Source organism: Rhipicephalus sanguineus, chromosome 9 (assembly GCF_013339695.2).
Source record: "Rhipicephalus sanguineus isolate Rsan-2018 chromosome 9, BIME_Rsan_1.4, whole genome shotgun sequence".
In the NCBI taxonomy this organism is placed as follows: Eukaryota; Metazoa; Arthropoda; class Arachnida; order Ixodida; family Ixodidae; genus Rhipicephalus; species Rhipicephalus sanguineus.
Window position 1 is genome coordinate 59,560,055 of NC_051184.2, and position 17,326 is coordinate 59,577,380.

Here is a 17,326-nt window from a genome sequence, read left to right on the forward strand (position 1 = left end):
CAAGGGTCAAGAGAGGTTTTGCAGTCAAGATCGTCAACGCAGCCTCACCTCCAGGGGCTGCATTGGCTAGTTTCCCGAGAAGCGGTCTGAGTATGATGGGGACCGGGGACGCCGAGATGTAGGCGAACGGGACTGACGGCGCCGAGGTGAGGGCGAGCGGCTATTGGTGAGTGGAGGAGCAGCAGGGCCAGCATTGGACGGTTCGGCTTGAGGCGACAGAGGACGAGAGGCGTGTTGGTAGCGGCGGTCAGCATATGGTCGAGGCGATGAATTCCAGCGGTCACGGCAGTGGCGAGAGATATGGCCGATCCGGGAGCACACGAAGCAGATTAGTCGGTCGTCCGGTGTTCGCCACTCAGAAGGGTTTCGGTACCGATTGCCGAAATACTGTCGAGGTGAAGCAGAGGCAATGGTCGGGGTGGTAGAGGTGGGACTGGGGCTAAGGGCGGATGGAATGTCCATATTCGCAATTTCCTGGCGAACAACAGCTTTAATGAGCGAGATTGTGAGATTGTCATGCGTATGGGGAGGACCACGAGAGCTCGGAGCCATAGCCTCAAGTTCGCGACGTATCGCTTGCGTCAAATTTGGTGATGCTGGTTGAAGCAAGGGCGCAGGTTCGTTGCAGCGTGAGGTCGGAGCCGTATTTGGAAGTCGGTCGAAGCGTTAAACGATGCGCTTGCCTTTTGCCTGTTCAAGTGGCGGCACTCTTTAATGAGGCAATCAACTGTTGTCCAGCTCCCACAAAGCAAGAAGTTGAATGCATTGTCGGCGATGCCCTTCATAATGTGTTCCACCTTATCTGCCTCCGGCATGTTGCCATCCGTTTTTCGGCAAAGTGCCAGAACGTCCTGAATGTAGGAGATGTACGATTCGGTGGATGTCTGGACACGGGAGGCTAGCTCTTTCTGGGCTTCTACTTGGCGTCCGATTGGTCTTCCGATGAGATGACGTAGCCTCTCTTTGCAGATGTCCCAACTCTCGAACTCGGTTTCGTGCGTCTCAAACCACGCCTTTGCGGTGTCCCCCAGGTAAAATATCACGTTCGCCAGCATAAGTGTTGGATCCCACCTGTAACTGTTGGCGACGCGCTGGTGCACCGCCAGCCACTCTTCGACGTCGACCTTGCCAGTACCGGTGAAGATTCCCGGATCACGTAGCGGATTCATAAAGTATATTGCACGGGTGCCGGGGTGGCCGGCATACTGTCGGTAGCCATAGCAACGGAACCGATGTGACGGCCGCTGCGGAGATCCAGGTCCGACTTTCGTAGGGACTACCCAGCACCTCCACCAAATTGTTACACGCAGCATTTATAATAGATTTACAACACGTAAGGGGTGCAGCGTAGGCGCACTATGACAAGTGCAACACCATCGATCCAAGCCCGAGACACTTCAACTTCGTCTTCGACTAGTAGAGTCCTCTAGTGCACAGTGGCACAAACACGTATGTGACAATATTTATCCTATTTCATTGCATAGTTAAAACCTTTAGTAACGTAAATGCCAAACCTTTACTGAATTTAGCCACCTATTAGTCATCAAGACTGACGTGACTACCACTTTTAATGCATTTTTTGACAAAGATCACTACCCAAAGAATAAATAATCAATATTTTGCACTATAAATGGCTGGGTAAGTTAAATAACACATGCTTGTTTGGAAGAAAGCTTATTTCAACGCTGGCTGCACTTTAAAAAAATACTTTTTGAGTGGCCTACCACTTTAAATACCAATTAAACATTTTTTGATAAACTTCATAATGTTCTTTACTAATTTGTAACGGTGTAATTTAGCCATGATTGTCGACTCAGGTTGTTCCTTTGCTTTTGATATGTGTCCATACTCAGTTTTATGAATTTCTGCTTATTTAAATTTATTTTCTGCTTTGTATTCTACTGTCTTTTTGTAGAACAATTTATCAAGGGTCCCGCTGCAGTCGCTGACTTTGGGAACCTTGTCTGTATATGAGTTATTATAACATATTGTTATGAATGAAAATAAACTGAAACTGAGATGTTTATTAAACTGCTATTTTGCCACCTGCACCTGGTGGTGTAGAAGATACAGTTAAAACACGCTCTGACGTAACCCAACTTTAGGAATTTCCCAATCTAACGAAGGAATTTCCATTCAACGGCAGGTACCCACATGATTCAAGGTTGTCATCTACTCAAATTAACAAAGCTTTCGTGGCACTGAACTTTAATGGAAATAAGCAAAAATGCAGCGATTTCTCTCCGATTTTCCTACAGATGGCTTTCCTTCGAGCATGTTCTGTAACGAAATCGCGTAAAAACATGCAGCCTTGATAGTCACGACAGTAGTTTGGTTTTGAGGAGGCTGCGCGCCGCAGTCTCCTCAAAACATGGGACCATTCTTTAAAGATCCATGTAGCTCTACAAATGGATGCGCGCCGCATCCATTTGTACAGCTACATGTTCCTAAGCAAAAGACCGAGACGTGTTAAGGACAAGGCAATTATTGTAACTGCGTGACGTTGTTCAGAATGGTCGCGGGATGGAATCCGGGCCGCGGTGGCCGCATTTGCATCGAGGCAAAATGCTAGAGGCCCGTGGCTTAGAGTTAGATGCACTTTAAATAACGTCATGCTGTTTTTGTTGTTGAGTAAACATTATTCAGGTCCAGAGAAGACGCAGGGCAACCTAGCTGGTCGAAATTTGCTGATCTCTCCACTACAGCGTACAACACCAACAAGTATTTTTATTAGTTGTTCGGACTGCGAAATAGTCCTTGTATGTTGCCGTCATTTCGAGGCAGTTTATTGTTGTGCTCTAGCCGACCCCAGGTACCAGGTAAAAAAAAGCGAAGTCACGAAGTTTTCATGCTATTTCGCAGGTTAGAATGACAAATTAAACTTAAAAGACAACAAGAATAACGCGTTAGTTGGTTTTTAGAGTTGCTTTGAGGCAAGGGCACATCGCACAGATTACATCCAGGCATCTTCCTTTAATGGGAAACTAGTTAATAAAGGAAAGTCCTTGCTCCCGAAATGGCGCGGCTCGAATGAAGACGCTCCTCCAAAAGCAAGCGTTATAGGGCAAAAGAAAAAAAAACGAGAGGCATTTCACTCTACAAAGGTAGAGCAGAGAAGCTGTTTAGCACACCACACCAAGGTGACCCATTTTCTCCGAACCGTAGCGAATAACACACCCTGCAACTTAATGCGAAACATCCGTTTAGATAGTCCTACTTGATATTAGCGTACGCTCCGTTAAAATTTTCCATCTGAGCAGCATGCCTATTGTGGTCCCAACATGCTCCGTCTTGTTAGGCTTGACGCATGCGCTTGGCATTTCGTGCACAATCTCAAGCAACCATTCGAGCAGCATGCGTCTTTTTACTGCATGCTCCGTTTGGCAAATGCGTGGTTTTCTTGGGCTTCCCATGCACATGCGCTTCGTGCACGATCGTAACCCATTATTTCCGCCCACGTGTTCACTCCATTTTTAGTGGACCAGGGGTGAGTCAGGGGGTTTGCCCAATATGTGTGGCACATAAGTTTTCAATGGAAGTTATGCCTCGAAAGTGATGCCAAGAATCCGTCATCTCACAAGCGGCAAGGTAAAACGCTAACGTGTACCGGAGCAAAATACGCGAAAAGCTCACACGCCCTTTCAAGTAATGCTTACAGCGAAAGCTGTTCTGAGATCACAACAAGGGCCGTTTTTGGCGCCGTAGTTGTCCGCCGCCGCCGGTGTCCGTAACCATTATCACTCAAGAAAAAATTTCCAGGATGGAGCGAGGTTCGAACCTGGGACCTCTGCGTGGGAGCCCAGTATTTTAACTCAGAGCCATGCCGGTGCTTGAAAGTGCTTTGCAAAAAGACCCTATTCAGGCTTCATGTCGGGAAGGAACCACGTTAACACATGTAATGTAGCGTGGTAGAAGAGCAAAGTAACAACCAGGCGTAACACAATGCGAATTGCGCAATGTGTGGGACCTCGATCGCTTCCAACCCATTACAAAGGCCCGCTCTGCCATAACTATTCTTCGTCATCAGCCAAAGCATCAACAAAGTGCACATAATGCCTTACAGGTGTTTATCGAGTACCAGGTTCTCCGCAGAATGATGAGAAATTGCATAGTGGCTGCTTCCCTACTAAATTATGAAGATTTATAGCATAGTGGGTTTCTCGCAAGTGTACTTCTCTTGGTTGCCAAGGAAGCCAATAAGGCTCCCATGATTAATTTCCTCAGGGTCTCTCAATTAAGGTAATTCCCTCTCTCTATCTCTTTCTCACGTTAGCGCATGTTATAAAGCGTGGTGGGCGAGTGACATAACGACCGGGCGTCACACAATACGAGTTACGTAACTAGTGGGTCCTTTAAAGCTTCCAACCCATTGCAAAAGGCTCAGTCATAATTAGTCATTGTCATCAGCCGACGCATCACGAAAGTGCACATAATGCATTACACATGGTACCTCGCTTCTCCGCAGAATGACGAATAATGTTGTAGTGGGTGCTTCCCAACTTCACAAAAATTATGATTTGTGGCGTAGTGTGTACGTTGCTAGTGTACTTGTATTAGTAGCCACAAGAGAGTTTATAACGGGCTCTAGAAATGCCGCTCTTCGAGCTCTCGCTGTGACTGTGCTGCACATTCCGCGCAGGCCTGGCGTTTTTTGGGGGGACAGAGAGTACCCGACGTGTGCTTTTGCGTTACAAATATTCTTAAGAAGCCTCAAATGGTCAGCAAGTTCCATTAGAGGTCAACTCATCAGTACTCATCTCGATGGATTACTTTCGTCGGGAACAACGAGTTCGTATTTTATAATAACCCTGGCAATTACGTGAGCAGTGCAAAAGCCTTTTATAGGTAGCACCACCTGAAAAGATTGCTTCTTAGATGAACCAGAGTAAAGCGTGGCTTCACATTTGCCGACAATCTGTTGCTGGAGCTACCTACTCCAGATTTTTAGGAGCTTGCTCGCCAAGCTTTTTATGCTCCCGCCTTGTCCGTGCCCGTCGGCGTGTACGGCGCGTAGACTACTTCTCATTGGCCCCGCCAGGAGCGCAGCTGCGCTCTCTCCGGTGATTTCAAGAATGCTCACTAGATGGCGCGCCGCCGGTCAAGGCGGCACACACCACGCTCGGCGCAAGCGCTAGTTAGGTGACTGCTCGAGGGCGGCGCCTCTCGTTTGGCTCGCTTCCTTTCTCTTCGCCGGGAGCTCACTAAGTGAACAGTCTTCGTTGTAGCTCCGCAGCATGAACACCCCAGCTAAGGCAGCAGCGCGACAGGCTCGCAACGCAGCACCAGCTCGGGAAGATCTCGCGTTTCCAATAACCAGCCACAGCCATAACGGGGAGCACGTCGCTGTGAAGCTCTCATCCGGGATAGTAGTCATGACCATGTACTTGGCACCGAACTTGTCACAAGGAGACGTCGCCAAGTACATCGAGAAGGCACTGCATCGATACAGCACCGAGTTCAAACGCGGTCCCTTCGTACTCGTCGGAGATCTGAACGTTGAAATCATGCAAAGCGATTGGCTAGTCCAACACACGATGTCACGTTACGCTTTCCGATGCGTATCGTACGACTGCAAACGTCTCACCACCATCAGACGCACCTGTATCGATGTTGCCTTCTCTAACTTTCCATTGCGTCCCATCATCGATGATCCTTTAGCACCACACTTTACTAAAGCAATCATAAAGCAATCATCTTAAAGGGAAACGAGCAAGCGATCATCTCCGAGCAAGCTCCTTTAACATCATTCACTTCGTGGATGTGGCGGTGAATTTTTTTTAAATCATCTGAAATGTTGGCCCGCGGACGACGGGTATGCCTGAGCCATATACGGCTTCGCTACAAAATTTTTTAAATGTATCCTAATCGTCCTCTCGCAGCCAGCCTGGAGATAGCGCCGAGGCATTGACCCAGCGGCAAGGAAACCCGGCCGATGATAAACCCTGGGTGTGCTCCTTCTACATGTAAGAATTCACCTGTGCTGCCGACCTCAAGAACCATAACGACATCAACGTGACTGACCAAATACATCGGTGCCCTGCATGCAGCAAGTTGTTCAAGCAGCCTTGCCTTTTCAAAAGGAATTACATGTCTCACACAGGCGAGAAGCGTTATGCGTGAGGTGTTTGCGGACGCATCCCGTCAGCACAATGCACAATGCAGGCAACACAAGGCAGTTTTGATGCCAGCAATGCGAGGCTAAATACAAGTATAGACGAAACCTGCAGAAGCACGTTAGGAAAAAACACTGAGGACGTGGCAATTGGATTGAGGATCTGAAAATATCTCGCCGTACTTCTGAGCTTGCCTGAATGCTTCGACCTAACTACTAACATCCTGAAAAATACATATCGGCTAATCTTACTGCTTAAAACTAAAGCTGAAGTACGGATGGAAAAATGTATTTGTCTCGGTTTTCCCAAGAAATAAACTGAGGCTGTGGGTTAGGTCTCCTTGCAATACAAACTTCGTCTTCCATTTTTAGCATCGCCTATTGTGAGCATTATATGCACTTCAAAGGAACCATGTTCTACTGACGAGACGTTTTTTTATCGCTAACATCGAAGGTGATTTCTAGGACAGCCCTTTACATTTTGGTGATTGCTGCCCAGATATGGGAACAGGAATTGTAGCTTAGTGGCTATGCTATGCTACTGCGGAGATCGAGGTCGCCGGTTCGATCCCAGGCGAGCTGTCTTTATTTCAATTGGCACATAATTCCGTACGCAAGTATAAATACATTTACGTCCGTAGTAAACTGACAGCATTAGTGAGAAGTCCGCCTACATATCGTGTCTAATAAAAATATCGTTCATGCTCATCAAATTTGAATTTAACGAACTCCTGAAAGGTACTGGCCGTCGCTTGCATTTTTGTCTCTTATTTTACGACTAAAGTCATTAAGTTTTAAGTTTAGTCAGCAGTATTGCGATGAAAATGTGTTGTCCTCCCTTAGGCGCAACGATAGCATAACCTCAGTTGAGTATCGAGCGAAAATTGATAAAGGCGCTACCTTGGTCAATTCTGGTCGCACGTGTTGCGCCTAATTTGAGGCAGCACGTGAGCGTTTGAAGCCTCACGTGAGCGCACGCTTGGGTGTGAGCACGTGACGCCCTCTATGCGGCATTATAACCAGACTAAAAAATGAATAAAGGTGTGGCCACGCATGCATCGATTTCGCTAGTATGCTAGGGTTGCTGGAAGAAACATGGCTGATCCCTCTGTCATAGGAATCGGTATAACACAAAAGTGAAACGTGTCTTCACAGACGTAGTAGAGCGTTTGTTGTGCATTCTTTCGCCCCAAGCGCGAAGGAATGAATGCTACAGCGACGAATTGTAATGTCACGCGAAGAACGGCAAACAGCTCGAAACTTGCAACGCGCTGCTCAAGTAGAAAGGACGCACGGAACGAGCATGCACATTAGGGTGAGCGCGAACTGTCACAGTTTTAACTTATTTCTGTGTGAGCAGCGCGCTCCTTTCGCAAAAGCGGCCGCTGCAGTGAGCGAAGTGACCTTCCTGCTCTCAACGCAAACTTGCGATGAGACCACAAGGCGTACTAACCACCGCCATCACGAGATAAGTGCACGAGAGACCACTCCCTGTAGACGCGCGCGCTCATACGCGTGGGGCGAGGACCTTCAAAGCGCGCCCTTCGAGCCATCTGGCTAGTGAACGAAAACACGCTGATGTACCACCGATCTCTGAGTACCGCCATCGGCAAATGGTGTATATAAATAGCTCGCCGTTAGCATGGCAAAGGACGTGCCGTCTGTGGCCGAATCGTTTCGCGCCGCGCGATGAGGAGCGAGGGGTCGTAATTTCCACTCCCGGTGTCGGAACCTTTTTTTTTGCCATCTGTTAGTCTTTGTTTTACAACGTCATATCCGTGGCGGAAATACGCCAGTGGAGCCGTGGTGGACCCTGGCATAAAACAATTTCGTGTTAAAAGTACGTTTGATAAAAATCAAAACGCCATCTCAGAAATTTTGCATCGAAACTCAAGTTGTCCCTATTTATTTGGTATTAACGTCAGCAAAATTATCGAATAAACAAAATTAGTAAGCATGCACTCTCCGTATCAGGCGAAATCCTGCTGCACGTTTGGTAATGCATCCACTCAGACAATCGGGGACCATTTCTCTTGCATCGTATGAGGAGCCGTAGTCTGAGAGGAGCATTAAGTTGCCTTGACGCTCTGATAAACATATTGAAAACAGCGCAAATGAATACATGAACAACAGAAGTTTCGACGAAATCACAGCGCTGACATGCAACTAAATGTTATTTGAAATAATTCAACCAGAACCGCTTCGCGGACACTGACAAAACAGCGAAGCTGGTGGTGTTCCCTGAGACAGTCTATTGCATTTCTATGTTCTGCAAGACTTTCAGACAAGTTGTATTACTGCTCTTTATTAAACACTCTTTGTGAAGCATTAAGGTGGTAGTATGGTTTCATTGCATATTAACCATACCGCTCCTATACGCGGGTTTGCAAAGAAGCATTCGCTTAAGATACACGTCAACGGCAACGTCATCAGGTATGTTTCTTGGATGGCAATCTACAGTTATCTGAACGTCAGTAGTGGGTACATTCGCCACCTGTCCTCTAATGCCACACTAGCCATTGCAGTGCGTTAGTCCATCATTGTGTAGTTCTCGCTGACCGTCACGTCCGGCGGCTTCTTTCATCGGAAGAACGAGGAAGCTTGACCATTCTGAAAGCGCTAATGTCGTAGATCCAACACGAGACAACTGCGTTGAATGCGAACGAAAGCAAGGTGGTTCTTATTTTGTTATTCTCGTTATTACTTCTTCGCGCGGCCCCACCATGGTGGTTTAGTGGTTACGGCACTCGACTGTTGACGCGAAGGTCGCGGGATCGAATCCCGCCTGCGGCGGCTGCAATTTAGATGGAGGCGAAAATGTCTGAGGCCCGTGTACTTAGAAACAGGTGCACATTAAAGAACCCCAGGTGGTTGAAATTTCCGGAGCCCTCCACTATGGCGTCCCTCATTATCATATTCTGGTTTGGGGACGTTAAACCCCAGATATTATTATTACTTCTTCGCGCGCCTTCGGTGCCCGCAGTCTTCTTCTTCCTCTTGTTCTCTCCTACGAGTTTGAACACCTTCCAAACCGCAACAAGTTTACTTCTTCATTTTTAGTGGACCAGAGGTGACTACTGGGATTTACCCAATTTCTCTGGCATATACCCGTAAAATGAGCCATCTGTGTTACGCCAACATCGGACACGAATTAGTCGACTCAGAACACCTTCCCTGTTAACGCAAGCCCTGTTACATGCTGACAACCTGCCACCCATGTCCCAATTTGAGACCTATTATCTCTTGTACCTGCCGCAATTTGCGCAGATTTAAAGATGTTTAAGAACTTGTATCAACTAGTCCAGCTGTGAATTCTTCTGGTTTATGTTCTCAGTGGGTATGAAGTGAAATATTCAATTTTAGAGTTCGGAGAAGAATATGTAGACAGCGTTCGAGACTTGGAACATAGCCATCTTGCAACTACGCCACCTGCACGATGGTAGAAGTGGCTACTGTTGCCAGAAGAATATTGCGTCGAATATTCTCTATTAAATGGTGCTCGTGATAAGCAGCGTGGCCCCACTGCGAAATTTGAAAGAACAGACGGAATTATGATTAGCCGTGATACAGGAGCACGTGTGCTGCCTACGCTCTTAATCACTGTGATAAAAACAGAGAGCATTGGGACGCGATTTTTCAAAACACGGAAAGCGTAGAATGCGCATGCGCTATGTTAAATCTCGACAACATGCATTAGTTTTGGCAAAGGACGCACCGCTGCACTTAGCGCTGGGCACTCCTAGGTGTCTGCCCTGGCCTCTCCCACCGGGCTCAGTGTCTGCAAAGTGCCCACGTAACCAACAGACATGGCCGATGAAGGACAAACGCCACGATACTCCTCTGCGCCTAGCGGCAGCAACCAAGTACTTCGGGAAACAAACGAGGCAAGCTCGACTCAGTACAATGCCAGGTGAGCTTCTTGTCGAACGCTTCTATTGATTAACGTAGCCCGAATGCATGCTACGACGTGCGAAAGTCTGAACGTTTGGCCTTTTGTTTCATCGCTTTCTGAGACATTGACAGCGCACACTTTCGGCCTTACAAGGCCTCAAACACGTAACGCCGGCTGGGTGCAGGTGTTCCTACTCGATATAGTGTCATCGCGTTGGGAAAAGAAGGAATGAGTGTAAGCGGATTTCGGACTGTACATGTAGGCACCTTACAGAAAGCCTGCACAGTCAGTCCATTGAAAGACCTGTGGTCTTTCAATGGGCTGAGGCAGAGATAGGCGAGCGCGAGAGGACGTCTGTGCTGGCATTTGGATTCTGAACGGTAGGTACCCGCGTCAGTAACAGTACAGACGTGCAGTATAAACACAAAAACAAACGCGAGGACGCTTGACGTTGGACTTCAACAGTAAAACGCGCTAGCGTAATCTGCCCCCATGCGCATCGGATTCACCTGTGCCGCAAGGAAAGGAATGTTTGTCCGCGTAACTTTGGTCGTTTCAAAACCATCCTAGAATGTCTACTGCAAGCCCACTCTCGAAGGCCCACTACGTCACAATTCTTCCTTTTGGAAATTGTCGGAGTAACCACAACCCCTACGTAAGGTGCAACGCGCGCCTGCGCAGCTGCACACTTTGTAATCGGTGGGCAGCTTTAAACCGCCCCCTCGTCGCGCAATTCGCATGTTTTGACGCATAGTGCGATTCAATGGTTTTGCCAGTCAACAGGCCCGTTGCCAGAGAGGTGCAAGCCCCCCCCCCCCCCTTGCAATTCCGATGGAATATAACTTACAAAAATTGTTCTTCTCAAACAGTCAAGGCGTTGGGCATGTGCAGTAAGTATATTGTGCATCGATAATGCGGATTTAGCAAGGAACCGTCGAAGACGAAAAGAAGCTGGTAGACACGTCTGCAGTCACTTGCGCTGCACTAAATATTATTCTCTTATGTATCGCTGTTAGGAAGTAGTGTAAGCTGTGTGTTAATTTTCCTATAATGTGTTATTGTATTCTACAGTGAGGACCCTCAAATACGGCCTGAGTAACAGCAGAAGCCCAAAGACCATTGTGCACAACGTCAGCTTGCAGCAGTGACATAGTACAACCCGGTACAAGCAGCGCAGTGATTCTGGACGATAGTGCGGGGTGAGCGCCTATAAAGTGCTTTCAGTGAACGAAGTTGCGCGTGAGATCTTTATCACATGCAGATCAATCATCCTTTAGGCTGATCATCTATGTCACTTATGCCGTAGTGATAAAACATCGAGGTGGGATTTTCAGTATAATAAGTCATTTCATACTATATCATACCCCATTTGTACCATTGACCTGTTGCCAGGCAGAATGACGCAACTTTTGAGTTGAGGACACAGTAAAGGTAGCACGTTACGTAACAAGAAAGCCATTTTCATCCTCACAAACTTCCTGTTCAAGAAACAATCCTTCGAATGTTATCATACAGCTCGGTGTAGACTGCATGAGATTGTATACTGTGAGAGGAAGAGCGAAGCCGAAGCTGCGCAATCGCCGTAGAAGACTACGAGGAAGAGCGCACGGGGTCGGGAAGCACGTGACAGCGTTCGAGGCAGCCCTGCGTGCACCCTGTCACCGTTTCAAAAATCAAAGGAAAAAGTGCTTTGAAGTTTTATTTTGAGAAATAGGAATACCACTAAGAACTCTAAATATCCTCTCCCTTGGGGCTGCTTCATTGGAATATAGCAGAAGGCACGTCGGCGGGGCCCTCTGCGAATTCCTGTGTGACACGAAGAGATTACCTCGCTAGTTCGTTGTTTCTCAGTTTATTGCTTCTCACTCCCTAAAAAAATCTTATTTATTTCTTTATTTCCTTTTGTTCTATCACGAAAATCACCTTATTCTATTTGAAAAAAGCCACTTTCCCTTTCCATAACTTTTACTTAATGTCCCAATTTACATTAACCGCCGGCTTCATGGCCAATCCCCCGTTGTGAGTGTTAGCCAAATGTAAGGAACCCACAAACAAACAAACAAGCGGCGTGCAAGGACAAACTGTTCTCGGCAGAATGTCGGATCAAGGGAACTAGGCGACGTCCTCAAGGCCTTCTTCCGTTCCTGGACTACGGTTGGGTGACTGGCCCAGAGATCAGGCGTGGTTTCGCTATTCTGGCTGCCATACAGAGCGGCTGCGTGTTCCGATTTGCTGTGGGCCGACGTTCGTGCTGCCGTTCGGGGTGGCTGACGCGAGCCCGGTGTCCTGAGAGCTGCTGCGGAGCTACCAAGCTACCGCTACCCTACTGCTGCTGCTGCTGCTGCAGAAGGCTGTGTCATGGCGTTGTACGACTCAAGTTGAGGACGTCAACAAGCCAGGCGGCGCACCGTCTACAAGCGATCGGCGTCCCAAAAGCCACAAGCTAAACACGGCGAGAGACCTCATTCAGGGACACATTTAGTACAGGACTGCATCGGACGGACAATTTTCAGTGGTACTTAATTATCAGTTGCATTTTTCTCTGTAAAAATATTTGTGTGTGCGTGCACTCCTGCCTCGATCGCTCCTTGGCTAGCGGTCCTGGGCCCAAACCTGACATTACATGACATATACTTACGCTCACTTTTTGCAGTTCCGACAAGGCATGGACTGACATGCTGAACGATTGGTACGAGATGACCATTGGCAGCCCTCAAACTGCGCCGTACGTATCAGATGGCCTTCTGGCACATTCAACTCATTTGAAGATTGCTTACCAATTGGTATCACGTTTAAATTATTACACCGCGTTACATTTGTATCCGGCTACTTTCGGATACTGGCACATTTGTCGCACAAATACTTTACATTATCGCCTAATCGCCAGAAATGCAGTGTCTGGGCCGAATGTGATGGCGTATCTGATCACACCTCGCGAGAGCGTTACAGCATCCCTCTGAGGATGTGTGGTAAACATTCCGACGGCAGTAGCCACACAGATATACCACATTGTCTTACGTTCGTATGAGTGAAGATCTGCAACGATTGCTGCTGCTTAGGACACAATGAGTCAGCATAACACTTGCTCACAGTCCAGGCCCCCACAGGTGTTTAAAGATATCAGAAAAATTGAGGCGGTTAACTAACACTCATGGTTGCGTTCGTAAAATATTGTGCAAAAAAAAGCCGCAGCTTGCACTAGAGGCGCAACGCTGGAACAAACAGCGGAGCTAGTTTTCAACCTTGTATTTTTTTTAGTTTTTGCTAGTGATGCCAAGCTTTTCCTAGAGATGCTAAGTTTTTGCTAGTAGTAGTAAGTATGGTTAGCCTTAGCTATCGTTCTCTGGTTTCGGTCAGTACCGCACACTACGAACGTGTCGCGGGGTTTTCGAGACAACATGGCACCAGACTTGCTGCTACGTGCTGTCATTTTAGATGCGAAGTAGGTTTTGCGCTGGACTTTGTCCGTAGTTCCATTGCGACCGTCCGCTTTCTAAAACCTACCATAGCCATCTGTAACATATTGAGCGCGCGCTCGGGCCAAGGAGAAGACTTCTTCGTCTTTTTCTTCGACCGCCTTGATGATGATACGTGGAGAGCACTTTAGGGGCCCGGGCTGCCGTATGCTGTAAAAGCTTGGCGCAACGCAGACAAAACCACGTGCTGGCACGCGCTCGCGCGTTCGGAGCTGGGTAAGACGCTGTGGCCTATCCCCCTTTCACTCTCTCAGCAATCACGTGATGGCTTCGGAGAACGAGATTGTGCAGACGCGCGATGAACCCGCGTGGCGTGCTCCAACAAGAGTTCGGGACGAGTAACAGCAACAGCAACTACAGTTAATTCATGGTGTGCTCCACATGCAAGGACGCGTTAACATCGGGCAAGGTGCCAGTGATGAACGGTAAGTCGACCCATGCGCTCCTTCGCACCCCCACATGGTTCCCTTTAGTGGCAGATGGTGAAATTTTTTGTATCCGTTCTATCGACAGAGCGGGGCCTCCGTTCTTTCGGTGGTCCTTCTGTGGCTATTCTCGCGTCTTGACCGTTAAAAGAGCCTCAACGCGCGACTCGATAGAACAGACCACCTGCGTTCTGTGACAGAACGTTTGAAAAATAGCCCCCCAGTTATCAGGAAACGGCGCATACACGCATGTTACCGGCGCACAATCGAAGGCCATATTTCTGCACGCTCGCCGGTGCCGGGATTTTTGCGTAGAACGAAACCACCATAGAAACCTGCAACTCATAACAAGCATGGGTAGAAAATGAAAATGCGGATAGAGGTGCTCTCATGCTATTATCACCATTATTAACACTGACGACCTGTACACGTAGAAACCGTCACTTTTTAGGAGCTGGCACGCCAGGTTCTTAAGCTGGGCCAATGTCCCGCACCGTAAGCGTAACCTTACTTCCAGAGGCGGCTGCCACAGGCGTATCTCGCGCGGAAGAGAAGTCTTCTTCTTGTTCTTCGAGCGCCTATATGATGACAATAACGCAGGCAAAACCACATACAGCATAGGCAACGCGCGCTTCAAGCGCGGTTTCCTCGACCACGCGTTCCGCCACAGCTGCAAGGTCTGCGACCGCTTGTGGTTCGACAACAACCTGACCACAATCGCTACTATAACGTGTGACGTCTTTATATGACAGTAGAGGAATTTTACGGAGCATTCATGGTTTATCCGCTTATCTCCGAGCCAGCTCCTCAAACATCATTCACTTCGTAAATATGGCGTGATTTTTTTAGTTCGTAATCGCCTTTAGAATTCATCCTGTTGTTGCACTGGCTGCGGCACCGCTGTGTCCTATTTATGCTTGCCAACACGTTAATATACGCCAATAATCAGCCAGCTAAATGTTGCCTGTGTAACCAGACGTATTGTAATTGAAAAAAAAAAACACTGAGGTAAAACAGTTGCTATTCCTATGTAAGCACGGTGCAAGAAATACTTTAGGTGAGCGAACGACGCGGAGGGAGCGCTCGTTGGAGAGAGCGCATTATGTTCTCGTTTTTGGCATGCCGATAGATGGCACGACGGACTGAGGACCATGGCGGGCTGCTGACAAATTCCGCAGAGCAGATGGGGAACGTGGGTGATGGTTTCCAAATCTGAAAAAAAATCGCGCCATATCCACGAAAAGAATGATCATTGAGGAGCTGGCTCGGAGATGATCCGGAAAACCTGGCCATGTTCTCTGCCATCATATGAAGACGCGACACACGTTGTTATATATAGATATATGCACAATGTTTTAATAAAATAAACTTTTTTATGAACTATATGCGCAATTTACAATTATATACACATTGATGATGTATATATACAAGAAATATCTCAGAGCGTCTGATTCTCCGTTGTCGACGCTTGCAGACGCAACGCTCGTAATGTTCTCTCAATTTGAAAACTGCCCTCGAGACACGCACGACAAAGTGGCCCTAAAAAATTGGCCGCGTATCTGCGTGCTTCGCTGGAAATGTCGTCTAAAGACGATAGAAGAGGCGCTGCATGAGATATGGACGCCATCTGGCAATACCTCGGGAAACATGAGTGCTGTGTTGCGGGCTGGTAGTCCCGGCGCAGCAGCAGGCGAAGACCGGCGGTGACCAACGCGACCGGTGGGGACGCCAACCAACCCGAACACGCGGTTTGGTGCGATGCGCTGAAGCAGAAGAAACGTCCGCACTCAACGAGTACTCTCCACACACTCTTTTATTTACACATCGCCTGCGTAAAACAGGAATGCGAGAGCGGCGCCCCATGGCATTCGTTCAGCGCAATACAGAACCGAAACCGAAACGGAACAATCAGCTCGTGCAGAGGGCACGGAGGAAGGAAAGTCTAGGAAGGCAGTCGCATTTTCAGCGCAGCTCAAGAATGTAGGGTCTTTGGAATTACGTATGTATGCATTTTCTATTAAAGGAACACACCACCTAATACTTACCTAGTGATGTTGTGCCTTAGATATGCGTGATATTTATTTTTTGATCGACAACGTTCACAAGTATGAACAGGCGTACCAGTTCAAGATGGCTGGCCCTTGGGCAAGTGGTTCAACTTTGGCCGAGTGGCTGAATCGAGTGACGTGCCGACAAACAGAAAGACAGACAGACCAAAATTTCTCCGTTTAAGTATCCCAAGAAAGACTATCGTCTTTAATAGCTGTCCGACGCCCGCCTGGCTGTCCACCGCGTTCCCCGCTCGCCCTGTGAGAATTAACGGCCAGGCTAGAGGAAATACACAGCGCGCGTAGCGTTCCTCTCCGCGTTCCACCGCGCTTTGAATGGATGGATGCAGGTTTCGGCGTGGCACTTCACCCCATATTAAGAACCTGTCGATCCAGCTCATAAAACCGAGTTATCGCGCGATAAGGACCACGCTACACGTCGCGCGTTTCATCGCTTGTCGCTGTGCAGTGCATTTTCGCACATTTGGGGTTTGGCCTTCACAGTTCACGTGCTACGTTAGCCGTGCAATGCACGCACTTTTTCTTGTTGCCGTTGCTCTTTGAGCTCATTTTTGAAAATGTCATAGTGGCCGAGTGTTTTTGCGCTGCGGGAGAATGGGCAAGCTTATTGTGCCCTTTTGCAACAGTCTCTACAAATCTTGCAAATAGAAGTTCGCGCTTTTCACGCCTCTAGCACGCGAAGAAAGGCTACATGCTTGAAGGTGTGCGACACCACGAAAAGACCGCGTCTTATTAGTATACAACGTCTACTCATTTACCTTAAATGTGACAAATTATCGTGCAACACCGAATAGCGCACCATCCTCGCGAGCTTGTGCGCTAGGTCGCGTAGCTTGCTCTCAGTGATCGAAAAGTTTTACCTGCGATTTACTTAAGTTCTTCAAAAACAAGAACCCATAGAACCGAGACGCTCCTTCAATAAAGTGAAACCAACATTGGCAAGCGTTTGTTTAACTGTAGTTGCGAAGTTTAATGTCACAGGTCATCGAAGTTGGAGATCCGGTGCGGCATTTCGAGTTCCTGAATTATTTGGTTTACTTGGGATTCTCAGGTGCGCGAGAAATCAAAAGAAACGGGATATTCCTGCATTCCGCTTGTTTCGAAATGTAATCGCCGCGGTTGCGAACGGTTGACAACCGGATGTGCTTCGCCTGATCGACCGCATCAGTTGTCTGAACGTGATAAGAGGGTGCTATTTCCGTACAAAATACTTCAGATTCTGTTGCATTCGTCATATTCGCTATATGCGCATTGGTTAATTGAAAGAGCTTTAACATAGAGGCAGCCTCCGGGGCTGTGCACACGTTGACGTTGCGTCCGCTTGAACGGGTCGTAGAGTGCGTCGATGCGTG

General features: G+C 47.9%; 1 protein-coding gene across 1 annotated transcript in view; it reads left to right on the forward strand.

Moving 5' to 3' along the window:
* Positions 1-17,326, forward strand: part of LOC125759934 (gastrula zinc finger protein XlCGF7.1-like) — a 55,933-nt gene that overhangs the window by 11,472 nt on the left and 27,135 nt on the right. Inside the window, exon 3 of the mRNA XM_049419440.1 lies at positions 1,485-1,501. Coding sequence (XP_049275397.1) covers positions 1,485-1,501 — 17 coding nt within the window. The remainder of the gene's footprint in view (positions 1-1,484; positions 1,502-17,326) is intronic.